Consider the following 21430-nt stretch of genomic DNA (forward strand, 5'->3'; position numbering starts at 1 on the left):
AGGGGAAAAAAACCCAGTGTATCAAAACTAACCAGCAGAAGGGAGGAGTTTTATATTATGTATGGTTTTCCACAATGGTAGTCCCTCACCTCTTGAAAGAAGTGGAAGAAGGTGTTTTCTTTTACAGCGTCTTTTCTTTGGGGCTAAATCTGATCATTGTGATTTTGCAGCATATCAATTTCAGTTTGGATTTGATTTTTGTTGTGGTTCTTTTCATTTATAGTGCTGCAGCCATAAATATTGTTTTTCTGGGGTCAGCTAGGTGGTACAGTGGATAGAGCACCACCCCTGAACTCAGAAGGTCCCGAGTTCAATCTGGTCTCAGACACATAACACGTTTTAGCCGTGTGACTTTGAGCAAGTCACTTAGCCCCAATTGGCCTCAGCTAAAAAAAAAAATTTTTTTTTATTTTCCTGATTCTGCTGACTTCACTTTGCTTTTTTTTATGAAAATCTTCACATGCTTCTGTAGTCATTATACACATTGCTTCTTACAACACAATTATGTTCCATTCCATTCATGTTGTACAACTTGATTAGTCATTTTTGGCTTGATGGACATCTACTTTGTCCTGTTTTTTTGCTTGAGGAGGGTACAAGGGACCTTTCTGCCCTTGACTTCCATGGGTTTTATGTCTACCAATGGAAAATCAGGCTTAAAGGTTATCAACATTTTAGTCCCATCCATAATGTTAAATTCTGTGCATATCATATTCTAAGAAATATTTGTTAAGTGATTATTAAACATATAGAGTCTTGTCACTGCCACTTGCTATGTCTCAGGACACTTTTCCCATCACTAGTCAGTCAAAGTCAGTTTATTACTGTGCTAGGTATCTAGGGTATAAAGACAGAAATAAAACAATCCTTGCTCTTTGGGAATTTACATTCCCTTTATAGAAACAAATGGATATCTATAAGTAGAATGAATAAAAGATAAAATGTTAGGTAGCAGGGAAGGGAGGACACTTATGGTTGAGGGATCAGGAAAGATTTTTTAAAGATGATAGCTGAGTCTGGAAAGAATTGAGGAATTGTGCAAGGCAGAGATGAGGAGTCAGAACATTCCAGGCACATAGGACTGCCGTGTGTGAGGAAGAGAGAGACCTGTGTGAATGGACTCTGCAGTGAGCCTAGAAAGCTAGCTGGGGGCTGGGTTATCTGTAATGCCTAGGGTTCTTATGGAGCCACTGGAGTTTCTGAACAGTGGAGTGATGTGGTCTTATCTCTGCATAAGATAAATTACATTGGCAGTAATGTGGAAGGCTGAGCTGGAGTGGGGAGAGGTCTGAAGCCAGGAGACCAGTGAGGTGGCAGCGGGCAGCTCAGTGGGTGGGAGGCCATAACTGTGAATAGAGAAAAGGTGTCAGGTGTGAAAGATGGGGGAGGCAGATTCAGCAAGACTTGGTGTCTGTGGGGACAAGTCAAGGACCTGAAGAAATGGAGGCATCTTCACAGATACTCTTCTTCCTCTTTGCTTTTTAAGAGTTTAAGAACCTTCTCTTTTTTTATGGTCCAGCTCAGGTACCACCACTTCGAGGAAGCCTTCCCTGATCCATCTTTTTCTGAAAGGATTATCTCCCTCATCAGTTTTTTAGAGCCCTTTGAATATATTAATTAGTCTTTATTGAAGTCTATCTTTTATGTTATTGTATGGGTTCTTTCCGTATTTCATACTTTCCCTCTCTTTAAATTGTCCTTTGGGGGCAGAGCCTGTCTATCCTTTTTTCGTCTTGAGCCTCCAACACTCACACACTAATTAAATTGTAAAAGGTTTCTGTGCTGTTCTCTCTAAATAATAGCTGTTGCATTGAAGAGTTGGTGATGGAGAGACCAGCCAGCTAGCTGCGCAAGCCATTCTGGGAAGGACCCTTTGGTTCAAAGACAGGTCCTTCATTTCCCAGGCTCAGGGTCTTTATTTTACTCTCCAGTGAGAGATTTTCAGACTCTGAGGAAGTGATTCACTACCTACACAGACTCAAAAGATAGTAGTCAGCTGACAAATTCTCTACTATGACAATCACCATTTTTAACATTCCTTGTTCCTCACCAAAGCCTTGGGTCCCTTACAAAGAAGTCAGTATTTCCAGTAATGGGATTGTAGCTATAGAGCTGGAAGGCATCTAAAGCGCTGTTGATTCCAGTTTTCTTATTTATAGGTGAGAAAATGATGCAGCTGGCAGCTCTCTGAGACAGAATTTAAACCTAGGTCTTCTTGACTCCAAGTCCAGCACTATTTCTTGCAGCACCCAGCTGCCTCAAGTTCATTTTCCATGGGTAATATTTTAAATTTGTGTCTTTTAAGTGCCCTCTAAGATTTATACTGAGATACAAGAAAACCACCAGTCTTAGAAGCAACAGATTTAGAAACATTTTCTTTTTAATGGGCTACATTTAAATAAAATAAAAAAAAATTTTTTTTAATCAGCAAGCATTTATTTTTCTTCCACATGAACCCCCAATTGAATAAACAACAAAACCCATATAACAAATATACAGTCAAGCACAATCAGAACTCTTGAAAATGTTGTAATTCATTCTTCATCTTGAGTCCATCTCCTTAGCTAGGAGGTGGGTAGTGTTAATGCTCAGGAATCATAGTTGATTGTTGCATTACTCAAAGATATTAAGCCTTTATTGTACAAATGGTTCTCCTTGTTGGGCTCATAGGAATGAGCTATATAAAATGCTATATAAAGCATTTTATATAATTCTCAGATTTCTCTTAAACCTTCTGATGGGTTACTTCTGCAGAGGAATAATCAAATCCTATTTATGTGGGGTTTTATTAGATTTAATTTCAGAAGGTGATATTCCTCTGACATTATTTCATATTATTTTAGGAGATTGTCACCACGGGGCTGGTAACTCTCTTTGTAGTGACTGTTGATGTTATGATGAGTATTAAGGTCTTTGTCAGACCTTGGTTTTCTCTAGGCATCCCAAAATGAACTTGATGAAATCCTAGAATTATCCTTTTTTTTCATCCTCGGTTCAAACCTGTCTTTAAGAAGACTTCCCAGTTCACCCCATACCATGTTGATCACTCAAAATGTGTTTAAGTTTCTTCTTGTCTAAATTGTCTGGACTTGCAGGAATCCTTAAATATTGAACTTGGAGAAGGATCATCTGGTCCAGCTGATCTCATTCATTAATGAAAAAGCTAAGACCACAAATTGATAAAATGTGCCAGACAGTAAATAACAGTCAGGACTAAACCCTCATCGCCTGATGAGCTGTACCTGGGTTGTACCTTATTTAGATATTGACTGAATTGTGTGATTGAATGAGAATGAAATACTTGAGTTTGAATTTTGGCAGTGTGATCTTGGGAAAATTACTTCTTCCCAAGAAGAAAGGAAACAAGCACTTAGTAAGCACCTACTGTATATCAGGTATTGTTCTAAATGCTTTACAGATATCCCTTTGGAGATTCACAACAACCCTGAGAGGTAGGTACTCTTAATATACCCATTTTACAGATGAGGAAATTGAGGTTAAGTGATTTATCCAACGTCATACAATACATACAGAGACCAGATTGAACTAAGGTCTTTCTAACTCCAGACTCAACATGCTAATCTACTGTATCACTGAGCTACCTCTTGGACCTCATTTTCTTCACCTATAAAATGAGAGGTTTGGATTAGATCATAGTTTGGTAAACTATGGCCTCAGGGTCCAATCTGACCACCACTAATATTTGTATGGATCAAGACCTAAAAATGGTCTTTATTTTTTTTAAATGAAAAAATCTTTAAAATGTACACATATTTAATTTAATGTGACAAAATATAATTTCATAATATAAATATTTTTGATAACATAAATGTATTTAAGTAAACATTTATTTTAAATGACAAAAGCTCCTCTTAGCTGACAAGCCATAGCAAAACAAGTAGTGGCTGGATCTAGTTGTCAGACTATAGTTTCCTAACCCAGCACCAGATATCCTGGTTTCTTAAGGTCCTTTTCAGTTCTGAAATCCTGACTTAACAACACTTTCAAATCATGATTATACATGTGAGTTCTAGGATGCATTGGGTCCTATATTGGTTTCTCCAATGAATTGTGTTGTCACTTTAAAAAATAAATGTTATTTTAATTTCCATTGAAAACCAGTTATTCAAAATAAAAACAAGCATAAGAAATGTTAAGTTTACTTGATAAACTCTTCCCCCTTCATCCCTTTTCTCTCTAGAAAAAAGATTAGTTAAATAATTTTGTCTTGATCTGCTATTTGCTTCTAAGTCTCATGCCCCGTATGTATGTTATTGATTGTTTTTATTTTTGTGATGCTTTTTAACTTTTTTTGCGTATCTGTCACAGGTTTATAAATGTTATTTTTCCTTCATAATTGCTACTCTGGCCATTCGGTTTTTGGTTTAATTTCTTTATTGTGCATCACTTTGTATCTTTTCTAACATAACTTTGAATTTATATTTGTTATTTCTTATGGTAAAATAATATTTCATTATATTCATATACCATAATTTGTTTTGCCATCCTCAGTCAGCTAACATCTAGTTTATTTCTACTCATTTCTTATTATAAATAAGTCTATTAAGACTATTTTTACACAGATAAGGCTTTTTTTTTTCTATCATGATATCTTTGGGATGTAATCTCAGTTCTGGGTCAGACAATATGCACATTTTTCTAAGTTTTATAATTCCATTTTGTTGTTCATAAAGTTTGGATAATTTGCAGTTCCACTAGTATGTAATAACATACCTGTTTTTACCACAACTGCATTGGCTTCTATTATCTTTGCCAATTTGATGAATGTTCAATGATTTCTTAGTTTTAATTTTTATTTCTCTAGTTATTAGTTTTTTCATGTAGTGGCTAATATTTATAATTCCTCTTTTTAGAATAGTCTGTTCTTATTGTTTGAGCACATAACAGTCAAGTCATTTTGGATTTATAGAACACTTATTCTGTGATAGTTACTGTTTAGGTCTGGGGATGCAAAGAAGTCCCTGCCCCTAGATGCTTATCATCTAGCCAGGGAAAGGAGCAGATACACATTTAGATGCAGGTGGGGAGAGGGAACTGGCAGGTGGGAGGGAATGGATCAGAACAGGCTCCTGCAGAAGACCTTGAGCAGAGGAACCATATGAGGTAAAGGGGAGGAGGATGGACATTCCAAGCATGGGGGACAGCCAATTAAGGCTTTGTGAGGAATGATAAGAGGGCCAGTGGTTTGAACTTTGTTCAAAAAGAGGTTTATTGTAGAATAAGGCTGGAAAGGGACGTTGGAGCCACACAGTTTTAAATGCCAAATGTGTCTAGGGTTTTAAATGCCAAATGTGAAGAGCTGGAGTTTGAATGGGAGACTCCAATATCTATTGGAGAATGGCTTCTTGTCTTTTGTGTTAGGTCCTCTTCAATGCCTGATTCACATGGCTTAGTGAGTAGAGGCCTGGACTTGGACGGGATAAGAAGTGGGACCCAATGCTGGCTGGCACTTAGTGGCCTCCAACAACTACATAGGGTGTATTTATTAAGTCATAGGTTTGGATGGGAAGTGGAGTTCTATACCTGGAGTTATCTCCCATGGTGATACTGGAGCAGGTGCTTCTATGAGTTTGGTACAACCTTTATGTCTTAAAGTTGGTTTCTTTCATTATTCTGTGCATTGCTTTGTGGCAGAAAAGCCTTCTTTATATAATCAGATCTTAAGTTTTATTTCAGGTATAATTTGTCTTAACTATTTACTGAGTCATTGTTTAGAATTTGTCCTCTCTCCATAATTATGAAAGATGTAAAAAATTTTCCCCAGATCTGGGAAAGACATCATAGATAGAAGGACAGAAGGACCAGTATCATTAATGATTACAGATAAGAAAATATCAAATAAAGTAACAACAGATAGCAATAGAGTAAAGAATGAATTCTTCATGATCAAGTGGGACTTAGAAAGATCAATCTATATTGGAAAAAAACTTTGCATATAAATAAAATTCAGAGTGCTTTCAAATCTTTATTCTTATTTTTTGACTTTGTAGCAGCCCTTGGGCTTACCCTATCTTGGGTATTATTTTGTCTTTTGTCCACTTTGAAGAATGTGTAATACAGAAAAACAAAGTAGCTTTCTGAAGATCACATGGGAAGTTAACTAGTGGTAGAGTCCCTGATTGTTTTTTTTTTTTTCTTTTTTTAACCAGGTTTCATTTCTTTGTGAATAAGATCTTACCTCAGTATCAAGATGCAGTCATGTCTCACACTCTCATCTATGTCCCATCCTACTTTGACTTTGTGCGGCTCCGAAATTATTTCAAAAAGGAGGAGTTAAACTTCACCCACATCTGTGAATACACTGAGAGGTCTGGGGTCTCCAGGGCCAGGCACTTCTTCCTCCAAGGAGAGCGGCAGTTTCTGCTTTTCACGGAACGTTTCCACTTCTATAAGAGGTAAGACAAGGTCAGACTTGGCAGCTCTTTCTTTCCTGGAGAGAGGCACGCCAGCAGACTATTGGAGGAATGGTTTGTGGTGTTCCAAAGCTCCCACTGCTTCCCCCTGCCTTCTCCTTTCCAGAGTGACCAGGAAGCTTCTCTGAGGGTGAATGAGGTCTCACCCTCCAGCTCATTCATTTCTTTTTCTGGTGTGGCCAAGAAATAAAAGTTTCAAAGATTAAGAGACGTAGTCCAATCCTCTCATTTCTTAGGTGAGGAAAACTAGGCCAAGAGAAGCTACCTGACTTTTCCAAGGTCACATAAGTTGTAAGGGCTTGTGTTTTGGAAGCACAGTTGCCTGAAATAATGTGCAACTTTGACAGACTCAGTGATGTTGGGAAAGGAGCCAAATAAAGAGCTACATTGATTTGTGTAAGCATCACCTGGTAGAAGTGGTCAATGTGGTTGTCCTAGGGGATGACAGGGCAGAGAGAGGGACATTAGAGTAGAGTGTAATGGAACAGATTTGGAATTGGTTAAATGACCATACCAGTGGCCCAGAAGAATAGTCATCAAACATTTATTGAGCCACTACTACTTACCAGGCTCTGTGCTAAGCATTGGGGACACAAATTGAGGCAAAAACATGGTCCTTGCCTTCAGGGAGATCACAGTTTCCAAGAATGCTGCTCTGGAAGTGTTCTCGGAAGTGGGGTTGAAAACTTTCCAGGCCAAGGCAGAGTTGTTAGTTAGGAATGTGGATTCAATGAGATGAAGAATCCTGTTTACTTTGGTTAATCCTGCTTAACTTGTTTGTAGCATTTGGCTCTGCTCATCTCCCTTTCGTCCTGGATCTCTCTCTTTTTGGATTTAAGGACTACTTTTGCCCTATAATGTTGTCTAATTGCTTCTCAGTTTACTTTGTTTGCTCTTCATGGGTATGATATCCCTAAGGCTCAATGGGGCCCTTTTAAAACTTTTTCTCTATATACTGACTTAATCTCCTCTTCAGCACACCTAGGTTTATCATCTTTGTTACAGATGACTCATAGATCTAGATATCCAGAGCTAATATCTCCCCATCACCTGTCTTACCTCCTTAACTCCTTATTTAATTGGTTATCTAGTAGGCATCGAAGGCTCAGCAGATTCAAAACAGAAAAGAGTCTCTTTGACCAGACCCATCTATCTTTTGAACTTCCTTATTTCTGTTCAGTATATATGTGTGTGTGTATGTGTGTGTGTAACTGATATTTTGCACATAATGGATACTTAATAAATTTTTATTGATTGATTGGTTGGAATAGGGTATGGACAACTTAAATTCAGACTCCTGATGAAATCTAGAAAAACTAAAACTCCAGTGGGCCCCTTTTGAAACTTGAAGGATATTGTTATTAAACAAAAAAAACCCAAAACACTTTTTTTTTAAATACAATCAGTAATGATAGCGATTCATATTTAAGTAGTACCTTAAGGTTGATAAGATTCCTTCCTCACAACTACCCTGTGAAGTAGACAGTACTAACATTTGTACAATTAACTCCATTATATATATGAAGGCAGCTAGGTGCCCTATTGACTAGAGGGCTGGATGTAGAGTGAGGATGGGTCTAAACTCAAATCTTGTTTCTGACCATGTTCATTTTACTTTTGCCTGCCTTGATTTTTTTCATCTGGAAAATGAAGATAATAATAGCACCTACCTCCCAGAATTGCTGTGAGGTTCAAATGAGGTGGTATCTGCTTGATGCTTTGTAAACCAGAAGGCTATTATATAAATGTTAGAAGAGGAAAAAAATGCTTATTCCCTTAGAGGTTCTGTCACTTGTTTTACCTTCAGTAACCCTAAGAAATGCCACAGCTGGCATTTGAATCCATGTTATTTGGCTCTAAGAATAGCCTGTTTTCCCAGGAACTTGACCAGATGGAAAGCAAATAAAATTATAAAAGGTTTTGAGGTAAGAGGTCTAAAAATCGGATTATAGAGTTTTTGCATTCAGACCTGTAATGGATTTGTTAGATGGACCTTAGGGAGATATATCACTGACCTGTTTAAGAAAGTATAAGGAAAACTCACTCTCATTTTCTCCTACCCTGTGATGTAATAACAACATTAGCCAGAGTACTGCTGAGAGCTAGGGGACCTAGCGTTACGGGCCCTGCTCTGCCATTAAAGGACTGGGGGAAGGTCTACAGTGGAGGGTGGGGAGAGGGGAGGACCCTGGGGACACTGGTGTCACTGATAGTCTTAATTCTGTGGGAAAAGTCCCACTGCCAGAAATAGAATATCATACTAAGCAGGAAATAGTGGTTTGACTTAGAGGAGAAGCCAAGCATCCCATTCCCCTTCTCTGTCTCTCCTCCTCCCTTTGTCTACTTTCTCTCTCCCCCCCACCCCCACCCCCATCCATGTGATAGAACTGATCTGGTAGGGAAGGAGGGGGGAGCATATTAGGAAACTTACCTGCCCCTGTAACTTTGCTCTCTTTGATACCATCTTCCTCAGAGGTGATCTTAAACTCCTGGTGGTACATAAAATTTAGATTGCATCCAATTTCCCTAATTCCTTCCCTCTGTCTTTCTTTATTCCTCAGAGAGACATCCATAGAGGCACTACTTTAGGAAATCAAAGAATAATTTCTTATCAACTCCCTCAGGGTCCAGTGCTTGCTTCTTGCCCTTCATAGCAAGCCAAGTAAATTGCATTGGGTTGGGTGGCAGGAGAGTTTTTGGAGTTTTGTTTGTATTTAAGTAAATAGATAGTGGGTGCCTTGGTTCTGTGCTTGTTAAGGAGAAGGAGGTAACATGTTTGTGGTTTTTTGACTTTTCCCTATGCCTCCTAATGCCTCTAAGGAGTAGGAAACATGAAGAATACCCTGTGGGGTATGTTCTGTGAAGGGAAGCAGTTCTAAAGTCACCTTCTGGGAAGTCCACCAAGATTCCCTAGACAGAAATGAACTCTTCTTCCCTTGACTTCCCCTACCATTTTGTTCATAATTGTTTTATGACACTTCCATTTTCCTTTGTATAACAGTTAATTAATCATATATGTTTCTTATTCTTCTGGAGTGCTGCAGAGAGCTTGTATTGTATTTCTGTCTTCATACCTCTCATATAGTGTTTCAGTTCGAGAGTTGTTGAATGAATCTCAAACACTGGGTAATTCATAATTCTTTCTAGCTCTGTTCTCTGCCATGCCTTGGTTTTTGGCAGCAGCATGCTTTTCCTAATTATGTTTTGCATATGCTATAACAGTTGCATTCCCCAGGTACACACTAATTGTGTCAATGGGGAGTAGGATCCCAGAAGTGTGCTAAAGGCCAGGGAAAAGACAGCCTAAAATTAGAAGTTTGCCTGATTTGGTCTATTTAGCCAATAATCTATTCATGGATAATTGAGAGTTGATTCCATTACTGCTGCCTGGGCTTCATTCCCAGGTAGTCAGACAAGACTGGTTAGCATGAGAGCTGATGAAGGATCCCAGGATCTTTGCCATTTTCCCTCCCCTCCAGTAAGTATATCTTTTCAATCAAGTTTGGAAAATGTAATGTTTTTTATGAGTCTTGTAACTAGATCACATAAGTGAAGTGGATGGATTGGAAAATTTCCCAGTGTTATTGTCAGAGAAAGCATAAATGATACTTAAAACTAGGGATTATTCCCAAACTTGGCCTGCAGTTCTCCAAATTCCTAGGTGACTTTATAACTTCGTTGATTTACCTTAATTGGGAAGGAAAGCCTGTCATTTATTAGGTCCTTTGCTGGGCTACAATGTTTTAGGGAATACTTAAAAGTCCTTTAACTAATAGATATGTCTTGTTTTTAATTAGCACATTAATTATTTGAATAAAAACTCTTGCTGTGCTTGAGAAAGCTGTCCTTACTCTTAAGTAGGCTAAGCACTTCTTTTCTTTGTTTTGCTAATTATCTTAGCCTCTTTTTCCTAGAGCTTTAAAGTAAGACTGAGTTTGTCTCTGTTACTATTGACTCTTGATGGGAGTCAGAGTTTAAATTACTGGAACTTTACTTAGAACTGTTTTGAATTACACAGAAAACTGGCTAAAACATAATTTTCTTCTTGGATCAAAAATAGGCATATTCTAATTTGAATATATTTGTGGTGAGCACTTTTGACCTGGGAAATGCATTTGGTTTGATTTCTGAGTAGTAATCATGTCTTTACGGGCTTAAGTTTTTCTTACATTGTAGAACATACTTCACAAAGGATTTGGGTCCTCTCAGCAACTCTGTGAAGCAGGTGGTTCCTATATTATCATTCCCATTTATTATATATGGAAACTGAGGTTTCTGATAGGGGATATAATCTGCAGATTGTCTGTCATATACCTGGAATCCAAATCTATTTCTTCTCAAACCCCTTAAGGACTGATGTTCTTTCCTATGTGCCAACTTTTTTGTGAGGTTATTATAGAGAAGGAGTTAAAGAGACTAGTGGTATAGTCAAAAAAATGGCATGAGAAGTACTTTGACAGGAAATACAAATATTTAAAGTGGAACTGACCAGTTGTTTAAATTAATTCTACCCTGAATATGGACCAGATATGGAATCTGCAGGTGGGAAGGGCCCTCAGAGGCTGTCTTGGCAAACCCAAACTTGAACTTGTGTACTTGTGTACTCCCTATGACATACTCCAGATGCCCAACCTTTGTTTGAAGACTTCCAATTAAGAGAACCTACCACTTCCAAGGCAGCCCATTCTGCTTTTTAAATAGCTTTAGGTAGGAATCTTTCAATCAGGCCTAATCTTCCCTCTTTGCCATTTCTTTTTTCTTTTTTTTTTTTTTTAATCCCGAATAATAAACTTAATAATAATAAATGTAAGTCTTTCCAGGCTTTTCTGACATCAACCTTAGAGTGCTTTTCCTACATCCTAGTCACAGACACTTGTATCTATATTGATGTAATTTAAGATTGGGCTTGCATTATTAGCTGCCACATTACAGTTTATTCATATTAAGCATGGTACTCCACTAAAATCACATTTTTTTTTTATACGAGAAATATCCCCATTGAATTCATGTGGTAGGTTACTGCTGTTGAAAAACCTATGACAAAATAGAAATTATAGAGGTAAAAGCCCAGGTTTTAATATGTTTAAGCTCATGTTCAGGTGGTGTAGAAATAACTCTGAACCAAGAGTAGGATTCCTATGGGGTTTTTATAGTTAAAAATTCCTTCAGAAAGACAAGAGAAATAATTTTTGGTGTGCAGCAATCTTGTACATTCTCTTAGGCCATAAAAGTTGGACAAATTTAGTTAAAACAGAATCATAATCTTATACCTCTAAAGAAACAAATTTTGTGAAACAGAGTGAGATTAATATTAACTGGAAACTGACTTCAGAGAAATGATATAATAAAATTGAATAAAGGGGATATTTAAAAAAATTCCCATTATGCCTTCTGCAGATCTGTTCTTTTCCAACCATGTCTCCTGTATATGATATATTTGAAGTTAGTTTTGGATTCTAAACATACAACTTTACATTTAGGATCCTATGTCTTGTTACAATTAAGTTTTATTTTAATAGATTAAGCTAAAGTTCTTTTTGAATCCTATTACCTAACATTAGCATTCTTTTTTAGTTTTTTGACATCTGTAGATTAATAAATATGCCAGGCACAAATCTCTCCAAAGGGGCAAGTACAAATCTCTTAAACCCTCTATAGGAGGCTGACTTCTACTTTTGGATCCTATCAATTAACAAGGTCTGAATCCACTTCATGGTGATACAGATTTTTATCTTTTTACACAAAATAGCTTGGGAATTTTTTCTTTCTTTTTTTTTTTTTTTAAATTAAGCTGAAATGATATGAATTATTTATTAAGAATATCCCCCTTGAAGTTTAAAAAAAATTTTTTTAAATTAAAGTTTACGCATGGATAATTTTTCGACATTAATCCTTACAAAACCTTGTGTTCCAAATTTCTCCCTCCTTCCCCCCACCCCCTCTCCTAGATGGCAAATAATCCAATATATGTTAAACATGTTAAAACATTTGTTAAATCCTATATATGTGTGTGTGTATGTGTGTATATTTATATATATACACACACAATAATCTTGCTGCAGAAGAAAAATCAGATAAAAAAAATGAGAAAGAAAATAAGATGCAAGCAAAGAACAACAAAAAAAAATGAAAATGCTATGTTGTGGTCCACATTCAGTTCCCACAGTCCTCTCTCTGGTTGTAGATGGCAATCTTCATCACATTGGAACTGGCCTAAATTACCTCATAATGAATTGCCACATCCATCAGAATTGATCATTGTATAGTCTTGTTGTCATGTACAGTGATCGCCTGGTTCTGCTCATTTCACTTAGCATCAGTTCATGTAAGTCTCTCCAGGCCTTTTAAAATCATCCTGCTGATTGGGAAACTTTTCTTTAAAAAAAAATTTCTTTATTGATATTTTCAAACTTTTTCTGGTGTTCAATCCAAGAAAGACCAACAGATTTAGGTTTTTCCCATGCATTTATTCCTCCCTGTGGACATGTATACATAGGATTACAGTTAGAACTGAACTCAGGGTGGACAGAGGCAGGAGGGGTGTTAAAGTTAAAAACCACAAAAGAAATGGATGGGAGGTATAACCACAGAGTGCTCTTTTCAGGTTCTCTCGGGCTGGGCTGTTTTTCAGAAGGTGTTTTGTGGCTGTATCAGGTTTGGCCTCCAGGCTGAGGGTTGACATGAGCCGATCTGATTTATTTATCTGTAGCACAGCAGGGGGAGTTCTAGCTTCAACAAGTCAATACTGAAAGGAATTTATAGGGAAAAATAAAAGAAATCAATTGTTTCATGTCATTGCTACGATAATTTTAGGGCTTAAAGGTGGTATTGGGGAATGGTCTGATTTTGTCTTTGAGTGCAGGTGCAGTACCCACAGTTCCCTTTGCAGAGCTGAGGATGGGGTTGGAGAAATCTAGAGGTGTGTTTTTAGGCCTGAAATTTTAGGTTCTTAGGTTAAGTGGTGGGCATCCAATTTTGTTTTGTACCTTCATTAACTTCAGGTACTTCATTATGTTGCTCATTAGTCTCAGAATTTCTGTTATCACTGACCAGTAGTAGGCTGATATCTGATAGCCAGCCATCTTTTGGACTCAGCATCCTGGCTGTATAAAGTAAACTAAGACAAGATAGTAGGAAGAGGTAACATTATTCCTAACTATGTCATTCTCAAGAGCAGGTAGTCTTGGCCTTACTCCTAAGGGCTGCACCACATTACTACCGACATCCTTGCCTCTGCAGAGAAGGACGACTGGGGAATATGTCTTCTCTTTTATTTGGGGCCAGGTTTGGTCATTATATTTGACAAGATTACTTGGGGGGGGGGGGGTTGCTTCTTTGAATTTGCATTGTTGTCATTTTGGGTATAATTTTCCTAATTCTGGATACTTCATTTTTAGCAGTTCACATGTCTTCTGCTTTTCTAAAAATCTTCCCTAGTCATCAGATTCAGAATATTACATGCAACGTATATAATATGTATACAATGCATGCATATTTTGTACTATAATTTGTTTAGCCATCCTTCAATGAATGGGTTCCCATCTTTGTTGTTCTTTTCCAGCACAGAAAGTGCCACTTCTTTATTTTATAAATTTATTTTGGCATAGATGGATTCTTTAGAGAGAGGCAATGTGTCAAAATGGTTAAAGATTTGATCTTGAAGGGCTTACACCAAGCCCTGACATTGATACACATTCATATAGCCGGTCAATACTCTAAGAAGCTTCAGCCTTTAGGTGCCTACTTGCCTCAACAGACAAAGTGGCCTGAACTAGCTAAATCATTATTTTTAAAATCAGCAAACAATTCCTTTATGTTGACAAGGTTAGAAGCGGAGTAGTAATTCCCTAGTTTTCTTCTTTTCTTCTGAAGGATAAAATTATTAAAGCAAGTTAAGAATGTATTAGGTGTTCTGCCTTTGGCAGAGAGAGAGAGAGAGCTTGATGTATCTGGAAAATTCATATTCCCATTGAGGTTTGGAATCACTTTCTGAATTCTTATTTCTTATTCTTTTTCTTTTCCCTTTTTTTTTTTTTTTTTTTTTTTTTTTTTTTTTTTTTCGGTTTATCTTTGTGATGAAACATACTGTGTCTGCATTGGTCTCCCTTGAGCTTCATTCCAAATATTCTCCACCTTATTTCTCCCACTGTTTATGGTTGGGTCCCTGTCTCAGTAGATAGAGAGTTGTCCCTGGAGTAAGATCTGAGTTCAAGCCCCCTACCTCAGGCACTAACTAGTTTGTGACCATTGGTGGACCAGTCAACTTCTGCTTGCTTTAGTTTCCTCCTCTGTAAAATAGGGTTAATAATAACACCTAATTTTGAGGCATGTTAGAAGGTTCAAATGAGATAATTTTTATAAAGTGATTAGCCTAGCACCTGGCACATAGTAAAAACACGGTATCTGTGCTTTTATTACTTTTGTGTTTTCTTAATATACAACACCACTTATCCAGCCCTTCTCCCCTTTACCTATTTCATTTCTTTGGAATAATGCATACCTTCTTTGAGCCATATTCTAGTCAGGGGTCCCATCTCATCATATCTCAGAAATTTGGCGCTTTTCATTTAAGTTTCTAATTCGTGCTATACCAGCCCATTGTACATTTGTATGTAGATTTATTTTAGAGATTACAGGACCATAGTTTTAGAGTTGTGTGAAAAGATAAAAATTAATATTTCCTCTGATTTCTAAGATTCATATAATTAAGTCAAACCCTGCCTGAATTCACTTTTCTGAGGAATGCAGTTTTTCCTCCAAGTTTAAAGGTGTGATTGAAGAGGTGATATCATTGATGTTGTTAATCCCTGGGATGTTTGCAAACCCCAGCCAGCTTAACCTGGTGCCGCCCCCCCAGAAGACATGATGTCAGTTCTTGGGCAGTGGGGAAATTTGATCTCCTTCAGGGGGAAGCAAACCTGGTGGTGCTAGTCCCCTAAAGGAAATTATAGAGGCATAGAATCCCAAAAAGAACAGACATTTCTTGTCAGTGAGGGCACCATTAGTCCCGCCCAAACACCAACCCACTTTTGCTAGTATAGTCTGTTTGCCTCGGTTTTCTCATCTGTCGGATGAGCTGGAGAAGGAAATGGCCAAGAAAACCCCCAGTGGGGTCCCATAGAGCCAGATACCAGTGAACAACAAAAAAGATCCCAGCACCCCCCCAGCTTTTTTAGGTGGCGTGCAGCATTTGGAAACTTCTTCTCCGTTACTTCTTTTTTTTTTTTAAGGTATGCACTGATTTATTGGTTGTTTTTTTTTTGGTTACTTCTTAAGCCAAGATTTGCTTCCCAGGTCCTCCTTTCATAAGCTAGGGACCCAGAGGTCGGCCCAGAGAGATCCAGCTCCCCTGGGCAGTAAGCCTCAGAGGTGGATTGGAGCCCAGCAAGCACAACTGGCACTTACCTGTTCCCTTGCTCTGGTTTGATTTCATCCCGAAGAAACCTTGGGGCCAAGAGCAGGGAGAGCCCTTGCAGGAGCTCATAACCAAAAAGGATCCCGATCTGCCGTTCTCTCCTTTAAGCCAAGTGCCTCCTAGGCCTTCAGGAAACCTTTGTATCCCTCTCTAAATTCCTCCTTTTAATATCCTCTGTGCCCTCTGAAGTCGTCTTTAGATGGGACGAGTCTCCAGAGACCTTCTCAGTCATATCCCCAATTAATAGCCTGGGGAGACAACAGACCTTCCTATTCATTAACAAGCACACCCGGCTCTAACTCGAGGAGTTGGCGTGAATCCATCTGTGTCAGCCATGGCCTAAGAGACATTGTGCCAAGGTCAAGATAACATTCAGAAGTACAGCTACTTTTCGTCCCTGTTACTGTTCCCTGTAGGCCAGAGGGCCAGCATCCTGGTCAGTGACAAGGACTAGTATTTGTCCTGAAGCTTTTCTTTTGGGGGTGGGGAGTAAGGGAGAAGAAAAACCTATTAGCATAGTCTAACTCAGTAGTTCAGAAGTTGTGTTTCCTCAGAATAAGCTTAATAATTCACATTTATGGAGCTCTTTTAAGGGTCATGAAATTCTTTCTTCATTGTCACCTACTCTAGGAGGCAGGCAGTGTGAGTATTCTCTCCCTGGGACATCTCAGAGAAATTAACTGAAGTAATAATGATGGGCTAATAAGTCATGGTTCAAAGGCTGCTTTGGATTCCAAGTGGAACACTTTTCCTCCATACCACACTGCTTCAAAGGCTGATAAAGTTGACTTGAAAGCTGTCACTAAAGATTGGCAAATAAAAATATCGTTCTATTGTGAAGTTTTCCCCAAAATGGGAGGTAGAGGATGAATTCAGTCTCTTTAGATTTAGAATCTTACCTAAGGGTTAAGCCTTAAGTGTCCCTAGAAATCCTAAGGCAAGAGAAAAAAAACAGGGGGATAGAGGCCAGAGTAGAGAGAAAAAATAGCCAGAAAGAGGCATTTGTAGGGGATGGCGGGTGGTACAGAGCCCCCTTGCAGCCATCTCAATTCCCAGTGTGGAATGCGACTCCTCAGAGGTACACGCAGATGAAGAACGATATGTGGCTGGGGAGATGAAAAGAGTCTTGGGGCTAGAGTAAATCTGGGAGGAGTAGGGAAGAAGGATCTCTTAGGGAATTTGTGGTCAAATACATGCTGACCAAAGGGCAGGAAGGCAAGAAGATTTCCCTCTCTGACATGTCCAGAAGTTATGGGGTGTAAAAAGAAGGGCAGAAGGGCTTTGGTGGAGAAGTCAAAATGTGCCCGGAATAGAGCCTTGCTATTGGTAGGGCTCAGGTGGGAGTGGTACAGCCCTAACCTGCCAGGTTGTCCCAAGGGAATTAGTTTCCTCGCTGCATGTTGACTTTGTACATGGGAGCATGATGATCCAAGAAAAGCACTTGAATTGCTCAGGCTGTTAAAACTAATTGCTTTCCTGTCATTTCTAATGGGTCCTCTGGCAGTTTTATAACTGGATGGACTTGGGATGTCTGCCATGAAGAAAGCTGAGCAGCGTCCTGGTCATTAATTGGGGTGGGGGGGTGGGGTTAAACTTTGAAGAGGGATTTTTTTTTTTTAAATTTTGAAGAAGGGGGGGGTGAGGAGCTAGTGTCTTATTCTCATCTCCTTATCTTGTTCTAATGAATCTGATAACTTCCAGGTACATTTTATTGCTTCTCTGTGGCAGATTTTGAACTCTGATCCCCTCTTCTTGGCCCTAGCCTTGTGTAGTTCAGTGAACAAAATTTATTTCATGAATAGCTTTCCATTTTTTCATTATCTTTCATTTCTCAATTTCTGCCAAAGGAGTAACTGCTGTACCAATTTTACCAATAGGTACCTGCTGTACCAATTTTAACCTTTGTTATACTGAATCATAGATTACAGGATCATAGAGCTACCTTAGAGGCTGGTTAGTCCAGCCCTCTCATTTCCTGCATAAAAAAAATTTAAAAAGCATTTATTGTGTGTTCAGTATAGATTGTCAGTGTCTTATGGTGATACAAAAGAAAATAGCTCCTCCCTTCTGGGAGTCTCATAATCCCCTCCAGGAATATTATATGTGTATGCAGATAAACACACACAGTGTTTGCAGAAAACTTCTAACTTGTGCATCACAGAAGGCCTCCTATAGAACAAAGTTTTACTTTGAATAAAAGAATAAATTCTATGATCTCTATTATTTTATTAGATTTGAAAAAAAAATTAGTTTCAGTTGACACAGCTTGGTTCTTCAAGATGTTCTTAAATCCTGATCCTCATCAAAGGAAACTAGAAGTACAAGATAGAGGTGAAGTAGGAGTTCATTCTGGATATTAAGAAATACCAGGGCATAGGTAGCATATTATGTGTAGAGAACAATTGGCCCCAGCTTGACTAGAAGGGAAGGAGGAGGCTGCTTCGGGGTAGAAGGGAGGAATAATATGAAATAAGCCTAGAAAGTGAGGTGAGACCTAGATTGTAGAGGGGTCTAGAGTTGGTATTTTGTATATAATCCCAACCATTAGCTAGCCACAGGAAATGTTGGAATTGAGGAGTGATATGGTCAGATCTTCTCTTTTTCCTAACCAAATCAAACTCTCAAATTTAGTGTAGTTTCTTTACCCCAACCCATCCTACAATACATCTAGGTTCTTCTGATTCAGCTTCCAATACATTCCTTTTATATTTTTAATTTTTTCACTCTTCATTCCTCTGGCCTCTCAGACTAACAGAAACTTTGTGCTCCCTGAAAGTGTACTCTTTACCAAATGCTGCTGCTCTTTGCTTTTTGTTTCTGCAAGAAATTTTTTTTTGACCCTTTTAATGATAAATTTGCCAAAAATCTAAAACATGAAGATTTATTTCCCTGTTCAAAGAAAAAAGAGAAAAAAAGGACTGCATAGGATACTTGAATCTTTGTGGGAGTTTAAAAAAATAGTTTTATATTATATCTTTTATTATATATATATATATATATATATATATATATATATTAGGCATCTCATGCTGCCTAAATTTCTCCCCATTCCAAATGGCCATTCTATATAGCAAAAAAAAAAAAAAAAAAAAAAAAAAAAAAAAATTAAGAAAAAGGAGAGAAAATCAAAACTGATCAATATATTGGAAATTTCTGTTAACATATGTATTGTTACATATCTGTGGGCCTCCGACTTCTTCAAAGGATTAGAAAGAGGTATCTTCTTACATCTCTTTTTGGGGGCCATGTTTGGTGTTTGTAATTTTGCAGCATTCATCTTAGATTGTTTTGTGGTTGATGTGGTACTTCTAACACTGCCTGTGTCCTCTTCCAAACTTCCTTCTGAAACCATTTCTTTTCCTTTCTCCCAGTTGGGATTTGTGTATTTTTTCATCAGTCTGGAACTTTCAGAGCTAGCCTGCTTTTCTGGTCTTTTTTATATTTGCACCCCTTTTCCCCACTCTCCACCCCCATTCTTTTCTCCCAGTTTAAAAAAAAAAAAAAGCTGTCTTATTGACCTTCCTTCTTACAGAAAAAATTGATATCCCTACTAATCCTTCTTTCTGACCTCTTCCTTTTTACATTTCTTGGGCTCCTATTCCATTAGTCATGCTTCTTAAATTCGTTCTGATGGCTCCTTTAACAAACATGATCAATTATTGTACCCCCTGCTTTTTCAGATGAAGAAACCAAGTCCTCTCTTTCTCTTCACATATGCACACACAGTTATTTACATAGTCATGTATGCAATTGAACATTGACTATTTTGATGAGAGAAACTCTTTAGTTTTTCAAGAAGTCTTTCCTATTGATGTGCTCAGTACTTGCCTTTCTGACTATTTCTTTATCTTTCCAACAGGTACACGATAAAGGGCATCAGGAATCTGATTTTTTATGAATTGCCAACCTATCCTCATTTCTACAGTGAAGTCTGCAATATGCTGAAAGCCACTGGTGGTGGGGAGGAAGCCACATGGACCTGCACCGTCTTGTATTCAAAGTATGATGCCCAGAGACTGGCAGCTGTTGTGGGTGTAGAACGGGCAGCCCAGATGCTTCAGTCCAAAAAGAACGTTCACCTCTTTATTACTGGAGAAAAATGAATTGTACTTTGGTGACTAGGGCATAAGTCACCTGATTTGGTGCTGAATGGTTGTGATTCTGGAAGGCTGATGTTGAGGAAGATCTGGCATCATTCATGCCTGAAATACGTTTGATACATCTGAAACACATCACCTTCTAATAGCATGTTTTAAAAGTTTGTATAAACTGAATTTTTGTAAATCAAAGACTGTTTTAAATATTTTGGACTGGGGTTTGAGGAAGTTTAGAGGCTTACATTTAAAAGAAGTACATAGTGGGATTTTTCTGTAAATAATAGAGTATTTTTGTAATTGTTCCCAATTTAATTTAAGTTGGTAAGTTTATACATGTTGTCTAGCAACTTGTTAGAACGCAGGGCATACCTAAAATTTGTTGTGCCAGTCAGATGAGGGCAAAATGGCATGTGGTAGATAAACCCTTTGTTATTATATGTGAGGCAGAGAGGTGATGCATATAGAGCACTGGGCTCAGAGTCAGGAACACCTGGGCAAATCACTTAGCCTACCTCAGTTTCCTCAGCTTCAAAATGAGGATACTAATAGCATTTGCCTCCTAGGGTGGTTGTGAGAATCAAATGAGATAATGTTCAATTCTGTAAATGTTTATTAAGCCTCTACTATCTGTCAGGTACTGTGTGTAGGATGCTGGGAATACAGATAAGAAAAAGAAAGAATCCCTGGTCTCAAGGTTACAATCTAATGGGGGAAGACAGTACACAAAAGGAAGCTAGAAGGGGAAAGGGGGTGAGGTTACTTGGATGGAAATCTGGTTTCCTGAAAATGAACCGAGCAAATGTGCAGGTAGAAAGTAATTATATGTATTTAATAATAGCTTTTTATTTTCAAAATATATGCAAAAATAGTTTTCAGTATTCACCTTTGCAAAACTGTGTATTTCAAATTTTTCCTTCTCGCTTCCCCCACCCCCATCTCTAGATAACAAGTAATCCCCAATATGTGTTAAACATGTGTAATTTTTGTATTTCCACATTTATCATGCTGCACAAGAAAAATCAGATCAAAAAGGAAAAAAATTAGAAAGAAAAAAAGCAAATAAGCAAACAACAAAAAAGGTGAAAATACTATCTTGTGATCCACATTCAATCCCCATAATTTCTCTCTGGGTGTGGATGGCTCTCTCCATCACATAACTATTGGAATTGGCCTTAATCACCTCATTGCTAAAAAGAGCCATGTCCATCAGAGTTGGATCATCACATAATCTTGTTCCAGGTGCAGTGTTCTCTTATTTCTATTTACTTCACTCAGTATCAGTTCAGGTAAGTCTCTCTAGACCTCTCTACAATCATCCTGATGATCGTTTCTTACAGCGCAATAATATTCAGTTACATTCATATACCATAATTTATTCAGCCATTCTCCAACTGATGGGCATCCACTCAGTTTCTAGTTCCTTGCCACCATAAAAAGGGCTGCCACAGAAATGATCTCTTTGGAATACAGATCCAGTAGTAACA

General features: G+C 38.0%; 1 protein-coding gene across 2 annotated transcripts in view; it reads left to right on the forward strand.

The window, feature by feature from the left end:
* Positions 1–20834, forward strand: part of UTP25 (UTP25 small subunit processor component) — a 46663-nt gene extending 25829 nt beyond the window's left edge. For both annotated transcript variants that reach the window (XM_031937297.1, XM_031937298.1), the window contains exons 11-12: positions 6171–6416; positions 19709–20834. In XM_031937297.1, coding sequence (XP_031793157.1) covers positions 6171–6416; positions 19709–19952 — 490 coding nt within the window. In that variant the 3' untranslated portion in view covers positions 19953–20834. The remainder of the gene's footprint in view (positions 1–6170; positions 6417–19708) is intronic.
* The last annotated feature ends 596 nt before the right edge of the window (positions 20835–21430 follow it).

The sequence above is a fragment of the Sarcophilus harrisii genome, chromosome 4, assembly GCF_902635505.1.
Source record: "Sarcophilus harrisii chromosome 4, mSarHar1.11, whole genome shotgun sequence".
NCBI classification, from domain to species: domain Eukaryota; kingdom Metazoa; phylum Chordata; class Mammalia; order Dasyuromorphia; family Dasyuridae; genus Sarcophilus; species Sarcophilus harrisii.